The 12,525-nt window shown below is 42.5% G+C and overlaps 2 protein-coding genes across 2 annotated transcripts in view; both read right to left on the bottom strand.

The window, feature by feature from the left end:
- Positions 1–796, bottom strand: part of LOC1279859 (acrosin) — a 2,019-nt gene extending 1,223 nt beyond the window's left edge. Inside the window, exons 1-3 of the mRNA XM_319638.5 lie at positions 642–796; positions 366–576; positions 1–303 (exon numbers count right to left, since the gene is read on the bottom strand). The exon at positions 1–303 is cut by the window's left edge and continues 296 nt beyond it. Of these exons, the coding sequence (XP_319638.5) occupies positions 1–303; positions 366–576; positions 642–747 (620 nt within the window). The 5' untranslated portion in view covers positions 748–796. The remainder of the gene's footprint in view (positions 304–365; positions 577–641) is intronic.
- Positions 797–5,305: 4,509 nt separating this feature from the next.
- On the bottom strand, positions 5,306–7,736 carry LOC133393099 (uncharacterized). The gene is made up of 2 exons (XM_061656554.1): positions 7,553–7,736; positions 5,306–6,779 (listed from the first exon to the last, which is right to left on the bottom strand). Exons 1-2 carry the CDS (start codon positions 7,556–7,558, stop codon positions 5,694–5,696), a joined length of 1,092 nt encoding a protein of 363 aa, XP_061512538.1. The 5' UTR covers positions 7,559–7,736; the 3' UTR covers positions 5,306–5,693.
- Between the last annotated feature and the right edge of the window lie 4,789 nt (positions 7,737–12,525).

Here is a 12,525-nt window from a genome sequence, read left to right as displayed (position 1 = left end):
GCCTGTAGTTTTATCTTCTGCAGGGTTGAGCTGAGCCTTTCTCCAAACCCAAGAGCACCAAAACCAACCGCATCCATCAGGTCTCCCGGAACGTTTTTTTCACGCCACAGACACGCAACACAAATTGCTTTGTTTGGTTTAACGTACTCCTCGAGTTCAACAACGGCAATATCGTAGTACTTTCGCGACCATCGATACTGCGGATGTTTGATAATGCGTGCGATTGGGATTTGTTGTGCGAACTCGTCATCGCTTGTGCTAGCGAGATCTGTATCGGCCAATCGTACTGTATCCGGAGGTATGCTTCAAAAAGAATATTTTTCATTCTGATGGAACTTAAAACCGATGACAGTAGCTCCACTTACTTGTCTATGTCAGCAGAACAATGAGCGGCTGTTAGAACGAACTTCCAAGTTATTAAACTGCCTCCACAAAGATAATCGATTGGTGCGTCTGTTCTTGTCCACCCGATCGCGGCCATGTGTGGAAACTCTCCCTGAAAGGCTCGACGCCTGCCAGATACCGCTGGTACTATCGTTGGTTTATACTTTTTGTCTGGGAAACGTTGCTTACATTCTGCAATATATTAAAAATAGAATGAGCCTCCCCAAAACTACGTAAACTACTAAAACAATATTCACCATCAAGGCTATTTCCTGGGGTGTATTGTAAAGGAGGACGATGCAAAAATACTGATCCCTGAGCTAAGCTTGCCAGCGATAGCAAGATTGGTAAGAAAAGGATCATCCTATCAACGTAGCTTCAATCTTCTCACTCTGAGCTGTCTAACTGTACTGGCGAGCGTCAGTCAGCTGGTTAAGGCTTTAAGGCAAACTTGTTTCCTTCTGATAACGGAATGAACCGATAGATGATAACGGAATGAACCGATAGATGAACGCGGGGCAAAATGATCGCGTAGGGCAAAATGATCACCGACAAAACAGGCAAATGTACATGTAGAAAAATACATTCAATTACATATCGTGTTTGGTGTACTCCAAGAGGCTTTTTATAACATAATTCAAATGATTGCCTAATCTTCTTCTTCTTCTTCTTTGGCACAATAATCATTGTCAGTTTCAAGGCTTGCCTGTTCCACTAGTGGGGCTTAGCTTTCAGTGACTTACTTGATTACACATAGCAGGATAGCCTGTCCTGCATATGGAGGCTCAGTTCATTCCGGACTTGAATCCACAACTGTCGACTGTAGACCGTCCAACTCATGTGCTTAGTATATCCATGGCTTATTGGTTTACGCCTGCGAAGATCGGTCCACAAGGGGCTCGAACGCATGATGGATGTGTACAACTGTACCACAGGACCGTTTTAATGTTGCGATTTAATGCAAAGTGTGTATGCTTACCAGGTTTTAACTGGGTTTTAAACCTCAAAGTTGGTTGGTTTTGGCATGTAAATGTTGTGACATCATTTTTTTGTTTTAAAATTTTAAAATTCCATAACTTTCTTCTAAAAACTACTACTTTATTGAGAAAACTTGCATATGAACGTGTTATTTATGCTTCGTAAATACTGTTCCACCCACCGCTAAACGGGGTTTCACTCGTACGGCTTCGATGCGTTGCAAAACATCATAAATCATTAGCAATTCCAGACCGAATGAAGCCACGCTTAACAATCTGTGACTCACAAAGCATTCCTCCAGCAAGCCAGCCAGCATCCCGGTTTATGGGTGCAGGGTGCAGTGCATTAGCGCTGCTTTGGGGTAAACATACGAAAACCGCCAATTCTAAACAAGCATCAAACAAGGCAGCCAGGCACTTCACGTATGGCACGCTTTGATGGATTCTTAACACATCAAAGTTCATCGGCCCCCGGTGTGTTTCGGCAAAGAGTGCAATGGTTTCGCTGGTGAGAGAGAGAAGTGAGAGAGACTGAGAGGTGAGGAAGCAAAAAAAAAAGAACGAAATAGTTTAACACACGGTCTAGACCAAACCGGGTACGGCCTGCACATCCTGCACTGCATTCGAACGGTTGAAATGCCATTAAAGCAAAATGTTCCGATTGATTGAACTTTCACCAATCACCCCCTTCATCCCCTTTCTGCGGGTTCAAACGGCACGGGCAAGCGATTAGAACTTTTCCGAACCTTCCATCGCCACCAAACACCAAAACAGTGCAAAACGGTTGAGATGAGATTGATCAAATGGAAGGTGGCTAGGAGCGGTGGTCTAGGTGGTCGTATGAGGCAAAAGCTCCACCGAATGGGTGCTGAGTTGGTTGAGGGAGAGAAAACTCATACAAAAAATGGCCAGGAAATCATTTGGCATAAAATAAAACAAACTAAAAACTGAGGCCCGGTAGCCGGGAAATGGGAAATAAAAATCAATCAGCGTACGCCAAACTGCACACAAGAACTGATCGCTTTTTTCCGACACCCACCCTCGGTTCCATTAGGTACAGGACTACAGACTTTTCGGTCGCTGACTAGGTAAGTGAGTGTTTGTGTGTGCTGGGTACAGGTAGATCGATAGTGTGTGTGTGTGTGTGTGTGTGTGTGTGTGTGCTTAAAGCGTAAAACGATTAAAAAATCATTCGGAATAAAACTAAATCGTTTGACAGCAAAAACAATGCAATTGACAGCTGCGTCGGGTTCCGGGTTCGGCTCTAAATGGTGGAGAATTTATCGAGACCAGCATTAGGAATAGTAGTAGTAATAATAATAATAATAATAATAATAATAATAATAATAATAATAATAATAATAATAATAATAATAATAACAGTTGATACAAAAGAGAGAAGAAACAGCAAAAAAAAAAACAAACTCCCCAACTACTCGCCCAAGCGTATGCCGTGCCGTTTATGTGTTCCACCCGATGGCCCCAACACCTACCCCGGCCTGCTGGGGTGAGCCTTTTTTTCTGTTTCAATAAATTTCAATTTGCAGCAATTTGCTCGACCGTGTACCGTGGCAGGCGGTGACGTCGTGCTGGCTGGCTGTCGTATCACCCTGTGTTTTGCTGCGAGCGGGCTTAGCTGGCGTTTGCCTGTTTTTTGTCGTTCATTTACACACCTTTCTATTTGTTAGCCGGTTGGTTTATTAGTGAGGGTTAAATTGGTTAGGATGTGGCAGATTCTAGGTTGAATCCCTGTTGTTGTGTAGCTATTTGTGGATTGATAGCTTTGGCACAGATTTACAGCACTGATTTCGTTTCAAAGTTTTGATCAGTTCTTTCTCAGTGGGCTCAGTTTCTTTTCAGTTTAAATAATAATAATGTCTACGTGTATTACGATTGATACATTCGCTCAACACACTCACTCTTGTGCTACAAGCTCGCATTGTGTTCAAAGAGAAATTATAAAACTTCATTCGAAATATATCGCTTGTTTTTGTTGCAGAGTGTTTCTTTGGAATTCAAATCAATTTTAATAATACATGACTGCATCGGCTTTTATAGACTGGCTTGAGGGTTCGGTGGAATTGTTCATCCTTTAACAATGTAAAATAAAAACAGATGCCTGCATCGCACATTTTTTTATCATTTTAATAAAGAGTTATGGTATCTACATTCACTTGAACAAAGGCGTCTACATTAATCAGAAAAACAGATTTGCGCAGCAAAATCGTACAAGCGCTTCCCGTAAAATCAACCCAATCTATAAAATGCACTTTACTGCATCCAAAATGCATAACGCGTGTGAGTGCGCTACTATTTTCCCTCTCGCAGGAAGTCAGGACAACTGCATCAACTAATAAATGGCCTTGAATTGGTATTGATAGGAAACGCGTGCTACGCGCATACTGGACGCGGACGCTTAAGAGGTGCAAAGTGCATCTAATGGGTGCTAACGGTGGCAGCAGTGTACCGATCGTTATCTATCAAACAAAATAAATGGCATATAAGACGTACAAAGAGTGGTCGAAACGTGGTCGAAAGTAGAAGTGGGTTTTAGCCTTTGGTGAGTGATATTTAATGGATTCTATATTCAAGTGAATGCAAGTCGTGCGTTGAAGTGTATTATTTGTGCTTTTATGGGTATGAAAATATATTTCTATCGAAGCATTCTTCCAATACCGAGAGAAAGCTTTCTTCTGTTAATAGTTTAAGCTAAACTATTTTATTTGAAAATATGAATTTTAAATCTCGATCAACAACAAGCCAAAAAATTCTATTTAAGCCATATGAAACGACAATTTATAATTGCTGGATTGTTGTTTATTGCAAGGAAAGAATTGAAATGCTTAAATTACACACCAAAACAATCTCGTAACAAATGTTTTTAATGAAGTAGTTAACAAAAAAATTATTAAGGTTTATTAATTTTCTCATCATTCATCAACATTCAATTCGCCAATTCAATAATTCAACTTATTATTTTATTCATCAAAAATCATTACCTTCTATTTCCCACTGTTTCTTTGTTTTATTACTGATTAATTGAAAAAATTATGTGGCAATTATTGTTCAATTGTAAACAACCAAAACACGCACACAATGTAGGTCAATTCCACCACAAAAAAAAACTCGCCAGCATAACCATGCCCTTCAGTAATACCTTCCGCATGTTTGTTTAAGCATTTACCGCTAACAATCACGAAATTATGTTTCACGGTTCACGACGGCGTACGAAAGCATTATTAATCTCCTTTCGGTTTCAGTTACATCTTGCGGGGTTTTGCGTCTCGGCGTAAAAAGGGACTGTAGTTTTTTTTTTATTCGTTGATTTGATTTTCTTTCACCGATTCTTTCACTACCCCGTGCTCCCTAGTTTCCTATTCCCACACCGAGTGGTCCAAAACGCACGCCAACAGATTACTTAATACTTACGATCATCCCCCTCCGGTAGGAAGGGGTTCCAACAATGTGTAGATCTTCTCGGCTCCCGTTGCAAATCATCGCTACCGCGAGCCCGTCGTCGTCGTTGTGTGCGACGAATCGAAACGAAATTGCGCTGCAGCGGAAGAGTTGGAGCGGAGGCTGGGAGTTACATTCGCCTTGCTGCTCATTTCCACCCCGAGGCGCGGGACCCCGTGGCTAATGAGCGATCGAGATTGAACGATCGTTGCGCGGGGGATGCTGTACACGTGCGTCTCGTCGTCCCTCCACGATCGTCCGTCCAAACGGGCGAAAGCAACGGTCCATGTAACGAGGGTAAAAGTGTGCGTTATTGAGCAATATAGGCATACGCGTCGCGTGGTAGAGCGCGGTTGTATCATCGATCGGCTCTCGTGCGCGTGCACCGTGCGCGAGAAGCAAACATCTGGGTCACCACCTGAAAAACGGTTTCGCGTACAATCTAGAGAGAGAAAATGATCCACGATCGAAAGGCAAAACAGAGTGTGTTGTTTTCAATTTTCATACATTTCGTTTGTTTATTTACTATGAGCTGTTTGATGAGCTTGCAGACAGGGCTGGGTCAATCGGTTTTAATTCGTAAGCTGCTACAGTTTTGGTAGGGACACAGACAAACATCTCGCAGTTGTTGGTTCTACGAGAAGTGACACCGCGTTCGAGACTAGAGAGACTGGTGGTTAATACGCTTAGCTACAATACAAACTATGCTCTCCAACTGATTTGAGGCACTAACATGACAGCATGTTGTACTATGTTCCCCTCCCTGTGCAAGCAAGATCGAGCAATTGGGAAGAATTGGCGTCTAGAATGAACAATGAGCTATAGAAGATGATCGTTTACTACCACTAATTAAACTACAAGCTGTACGCAGGAAGATCACTGCGACGACTCCTTATCGGCAGGCTTTTCCGCATCCTTCTTCTGTTCGCTGGCAGAAGCAGCAGCAGCTCCGGTGGTGGTGGTGGCCGCCGCCTTCTGATCGCTTTCCACCTTGCGCTCGATCTTCTGCGACTCCTCACCATACTGGTGCTCGTGATGGTCTTCCACGTGAATAGGCTCCGAGATGAAGTTGGTCGACTTGACACCAACGGGGCGGATGTCATGATGGACGACATGCTCCTGCTCGTGGCTACTATGCTCGTGACTCTGCAGCTCGTGTCCCTGCAGCTCATGGCTCACCTGCTCGTGGCTGTGCAGCTCGTGGCTCACCTGCTCATGGCTGTGCTCATGCTCGTGGCTGTGCTCGTGGCTGTGCGACTCATGCGACTCAACCTGCTCCACCAGCACCGGCTTCTCCACGTACACCGGATAGGGCTTCTCCACCTCCACCCGGTGGACGACCGGAACATGAACCTCCTTCTCGATGTACACCGGGTACGGCTTGGGAATGTGCACTGGGTATGGCTTCGGGACCTCAACCTCCACCTTGTGGTACACTGGCACCTTCACCTTCACCGGGTACGGCACCGGACGATCGACGTGCACCTTCTTCTCTACGTACACTGGGACCTTCTTCTCCACCTCGACGCGGTACGGGACGTGCACCTTCACCGGCACGTGCACCGGGACCTTCTTCTCAATCACCACCTGCTTCTCCACGTTCACCGGGTACGGCACCGGGACCTTCTTCGTGATGATGGTGTGCTTTTCCTCCTTCCAGTTGTACACGGTCGGTTCTTTGTACAGGGGAGCGTACTGGTTGTGACGATACTCGGGGACAGCGTACGTCTTGAACTGTGGTACATGATGCTGACCGACGGTGATGTCGTACCCGAACGATGGTTTGAAGCCTCCCTGCAGCTCGGGTTCTTTGGCGTAACCGTAGCCGTAGTCAATCAGACCACGCTTGGCATGGTTCTTTTCGTCCAGCTTGCGATCCTGGGCTTCCTTGGTGGGGTTGGCTTTTTCGAGGCTGGCACCGGCCACCAGTGTCACCACCGTCAGACTCAACACAATGAACGTCTGCAATGAAGGGCAAAGGGAGAGGAAGAGTTAGGAAGAAAACATTATAATAACATATTAGTAATTAGAACTTCACAAATATGATCACAGTGATGTACTAGCTTGAGTTTTTAATCAGTTTTTGGGAAAATATCTTTAGCAAATTACAGGAATTTCGATGGTAACTTGAACATTAAAAGAAAAAATCAGGAGATTGAAGTAAATACATCAAAAAGAAATAGAGCTAGAACCACCTCTTGGGATAAAATTTGCAAACAAATGTTTAATACTGATTATTAACAGGCTCATTGATCGATTTTAGGTACTTTAAACGTGTCTGGACATCTTGGTAGCATGATGACTCTGAACTGTATAAGCCCTGGCGTGGTTCTATTTTCATTAGAACCATGGCTCAAAAAAATATAACTACATAACACATAGGTTTAGTAAAAAAGGGACGAACAACCCATAGTAACATGATTGAATTCCATATCTAGTTTTTCATGGGTTTCAACCAAAATGGATAAATTACTCAATAAACATAACAACAACTAAATACTGGACAGTTGATTATTTCCCCAACGTTGTACACGGTTCACAAACATTAATTTTGGATCACGAAATGTTCAAGAGCTCCAAACAGATCTAGGATTTTTAGCACAATAACACACTGTCCCCATGTCATGTACACTAAATTCACAACATATAATATTTTCATAACTATGTTCACAATATATCATCACAAAAGTCCAAATGTCCTTAAGAATTTTTCAAACACACAATCCACAACGCACCTTCATAATTGAGTTCAATCCTCAACCTTCTATCTGTGTTGAGTTGTGAGCACGATCGAAGTTGGCAAGAAACACACTGCACCAAATTCAAAACTAAAATAGCAAAACTCAGTTTCTGAAACACTGCTCTCACACGATTGGGATGGTACGAACGATCACAAGCGAATGATGCTTCCCACCGTGGAGCGTAATCAATTTATACCGCGCCCAAATTTTCCTCGAGCAAAACTCTGGCCAGAGCCAGAAGAGTTTTCCTCTGCGTAACGCGAAGATACGCAGCAGGTTGTTTTCGTTGCGTCTCGTTCCTGCTCTTACACTTGCTGCGGTTGCTGCGATCCATTCACTCTCTTATCTGTGTGTCTTTCTTTCGCTGATCTTTACGTGCCCTGGTGGAGCCTCGCGAACGATCGACCATGGGATGGGATGATGAAAACACGCTCGCACGCTCACCCATGTTTTTGGCAGATCGCACACTGTACGGATGACAACAAATTAGCCAAGCGATGGAGCATGTTCACCCCGTTTGCTTGTCACCGTGCGTTACGATAACGTGCTACGGCTGACCTCAAAAGTGATGTATTTTTCATCGATTATTAAAGTGACCACGAGGGCAGCGCAAAAGAAGACGACGAGCGATGTAAGGTGTGTTTGTGCCGCACTTTTCGACACATCCTCTCCACCGGGAGCGGAAAATGGCGTTGTCACAATAAGGTTTTTTTTTTTCTCAATTGCCAGGAAAGAAAGACGCGTGCAAAGAGAGGCTTGTGAGGTGAAAAATCAAAAGCCCACAATCGGTCGGCTGATTAGCCAATAATTGGCACACGCTGGTTACGCAGAGATCGCGATGTCGTTTGTTGATAAAAGAAAGGCCCTCGTAAAGCTTTCCTAATTGCTGCCACTGCCACAATGGTGAGTCTTCGTGCGCTAAATGGCCAGGGCAGTTCGATCATCAGTTTCGGTTTGCTTGATTGAGCTGCCCTGCTATTGTGCTGTGCGCTTTTTCGATAGTTTTGTGACCACTGGGAAGTGCGAGGAGCGAAATTGATTTTCAATCCGCGCGAAATCACTCCCCGAGACAGCCGAAATTGGCTGCCAATAAAGATGGCAAATCTTGCGTCTGGCCAAAGATGATAAACGGCAATTTTTTTTTGGGAGCGCAGGTTGTCATAAAAACGATTCTTCTCCATCTTCCAATTTGCCACTGCGATGACCCTTTACTGATAGCGCGAGTGAGCGTGCGTGCAATGCGGCAACGGTTACGCAATGTAAGGCGAAAATGGTACCAGCGCTTTTCCAGGACGGCCAGTCGCTGCAGATAGATAAGCCGATAAATTGAACGCTTTTGTGCAATAAAAATGTGTGTCAATTGTGGGCATTAATGCCCGTTGTTCACCGTTCGCCAAAACCAAATGTGGATTAATTCCATTCCGTGCTGTACGGATGAGTAGGCTTCCAAGCGATTGACTTTACGGAGCGATGAGCTAAAGCAGTGAAAAGGAGACACAAAAAAGGGCACTCGTTATTGGGGCGCATTGACGCATCGGTGGCGATTGGTGGCGTCAATTATGCGTCAAAGATCAAATGAAATTACGGGGCTTTGCATAAAGGATTGCACAAAAAATTGTACTGTTTTAATAGCAAGCTAATAGAGAGTATATTGAAAAATGGCTTTATTGCAAAAGCTGGTATGCCTAAATGCGTTCGAATGAAGTGAAAGCTTATTACGAGTCGATCGTTTGTTCAGTGGAGCTTAGAATAAAGTGTTAGCTTTTGTTTGCTTTTGTTAAATCATTCTTCAATATTTGAAGGAAACATGTGTTGGTAGTCGCTTCATTAGTCGCTTGAAAGGAAGGATCAGTTAGAAAGCCACTCTTTATAGAATATTTGACTGAATTTTTAACACATTTTAGTACAAATATAATTATACAGCTCCTAAAACTCCAGTACAATAATTATCCTTTAAGACAATAATGCAAAATCTCGCCAAAGCAGCTTTAAGCATGTGGATCTGTGACACTCTGGTTGAGTAATTCATTGCCCATCGTTTGCCGCATGACCAGCTCAAGATGGTCGCCCTCCAGACCATGGCCGGACACCTTTCGCATCTGGACACCGATAGAAAACGGGATCTAGGGATGCCTGCAAGACAGGATATCCGTTCGAGGTGCAATAAATTGGCGAGAGGAAACAATTTTGCCCGGTGGCCCAAATGGCAAACGATCCGGAACTGGACGGCACCCACCGACCGAAGGATAAGGATAAGAAGGTGGGCAGTGGGCAGTGTCGTTTTGCGATCGGTATCGGAGCTGGCCGATGGTGGGCGAGCGATAAGAGATGCAAACGTGGCCAGCAGCGTAGCGGCAAAGGGTGTTTGCATGCGGTCAAGCGGTCCGATTAGGGTTGGGGGAAAGTTGGCTAGTTGGCTGGCTGGTTGGGAGTCAAAAAAGCGGACTGACATCCGGAAATAATTGAATGTACGTTAGCGATAATTTATGGAGCTCATAAAACAATATCCTATTACAGGGCCTGTCGATGATGTGCTTCGAAGCGCCGGTAAGTGGGTTTTGGCCGGTGCGATGATTTCTGACTGCTTGTTAGTGCAAGGTGGGTGTAGCGTGGGATTGTAATGAGACGGTAACTGGTCGCTTGAAGATTGAAGTTCAAACCGTATTGGAAAGCGTACATAGTATGTGAAGCGTAGTGTCTTTCATTGTTGCAAACGTAAAACCTCTGTATAAATCACTTGAGAAACAAATGAAGATATCCAATAATTTTACTTGAATCATTGTCTAAAAATGGTGAAATTGCAACAATATATTGACTCATATTCCAGACAGTTTCGAGCTCATGTTTCTAATTACGGACGCTTTGATTCAAATGGCGGACAGCCTAAAAATTTCTTAAATTTTTTTCACATTCTCACACACGCGTAACGTCTATTTTCAAAAAATGTGTTTTTTTTTGTTATTATCATTGTCTACACAAATATTATGCAATTCTTGACCATTTTCTTCGAGTATCAGCAATTTAAAGCGTGTTTTTGTGAAAATCAGAGTGCAATATGATAAACCAGTCTTAATTTCACGTTGTTTATCACCTCTACCGGTTTGGGCCGCTCTTGTGGTACAGTCGTCAACTCGTACGTCGTAATAGCATGCCCGTTATGGGTTCAAGTCCCGAATAGACCGCGCTCCCATTCGTAGGACTGACTATTCTGCTATGGTAACAATCTAAAAGTCACTGAAAGCCAAGCTCACTTCACCAAGTGGGTACAGGCAGGCAGGAAGAAGAAGAATAACTTCTATCAAAGATTCCGTCAATGCATCTGAACCAGATTGTATAAAATTAGCGATGAATTTACACTGCAGTCGATTTGAAGCAAAACTGCTAAGAAAGCCTCTGGTTGTGAGTGCTGACCAACAGTATATATTTATTTACCATGACATCAGGTCCTACTAGAAGGCAGACACATTTGTTGATGAATCTAGTACATCATGGCAATCATGGAAAATTAAATAACGGCATGGCCAGGAACTAGAGATGAAGAAATTCAAAAATAATATAATGAATGTCCGAAGTTTGAAGATGTCCATGATTCGATTCACAACTTTGGAACCAAAAAATCAACACTTTATTCGTAAAGTCAGTTAAGAATAAAACATTTATCTACAACAAATATTAAATATAAATATTACTATGATCATTATATTTAACATATATAACCTAACGATACAATTGGCTTCACTATTAGGGACAAGGGTACTGGCTTTTTTTAGAGTAAATATGTCTAAAACGTAATTATGAAGTAACCTGGTGCCTAACCCGATGTTGCCCCGGATGAGTAGGTAATTAATATTTTGTGAGGCGGTTTGTAACCGAAAAGAGCACTACGGTGGCACGAGATAGGTAGGAACACATGCACTAGTGCCACACAGTGGTTCAAGTATCCAGTTTTGTAAGTGACCGTCTTGCCACTAGGTGTTTAAGATGCCAATTGGAGTTAACGTTTGAGAAGCATATGTAATAATACGTTTTTCGTGTTTCTTATAGATATTGCATAGGTTTGTACTTGCCCGATTTAGCTGTTTAAATTTCAATTGCACCGATCATAACAATAGATAGACGCGTAAGGCTGGACGAGATCATCTTCCTGAATTTCAACCTTCTCTATCAGTTTGCTTGTTATAATACAAAAAGGAAGTCGGGATGATAACGTTGATCATTATGGTTGAAAAGAAGATGTTAAGCATTGCATAGTTTATTCTAATTTATTCAATGGAGTGATGCAAACACTTCTAATAACCAAGTAATACGAATTCAGTGGGCCAGTAACTTTTTGCAAAACTGCTTTAAAAATATAAAAGAAACAAGTTTATGCTCTTGTCACAAGTAGAACGCATAGCGCGTATCATAATTTATGCTTTATTCATTTTCAATATGTGAATATTGATTCATTCTTTTCTATGTATTTAGTCTAGTATTCAGCTTATAATATGTTACTAGTGCATATTGTCTTAGCTTTTTAAATTTGTAAAAGCTCTTTATTATGGATACTTAAATTTAAAAAATAAAATAATTAAGTGCTGCTTAATTTTCTTAAAATTAGCTGCATTAAAAGGCAACAAATACCATCATGAAGAAAGCCAATGTTCACGGAAAGAAACTATTTACAATTAAATTTAAAATCATAATTCTCATGCACAATGTCTCTTCTGCAGCTCGTTAATGAAATAAAATAAAAACAATTTAGCAAAACAAATGTCTCAAACGAAGTCAAACGGAGCACCGAATTCCCCCCACTCAAAATTAAGTGCCTGATAAGAGCAATCAAATCCATTTCATTCACTGCCACCAACCAAAACGCGCATCGTATTTGCATTTCTACACTTTTATCTGTTTTAGCCCGCACAAGCAGACAGGTAAGCACGCGGGCGATTCAGCTGATTTGACGTTTTGTAATGAATAATGCAAAC

The sequence above is a fragment of the Anopheles gambiae genome, chromosome 3, assembly GCF_943734735.2.
Source record: "Anopheles gambiae chromosome 3, idAnoGambNW_F1_1, whole genome shotgun sequence".
Classification (NCBI taxonomy): domain Eukaryota; kingdom Metazoa; phylum Arthropoda; class Insecta; order Diptera; family Culicidae; genus Anopheles; species Anopheles gambiae.
The sequence above is the reverse complement of the archived record's forward strand: the minus strand, read 5'-3'. Positions and strand labels throughout refer to the sequence as shown.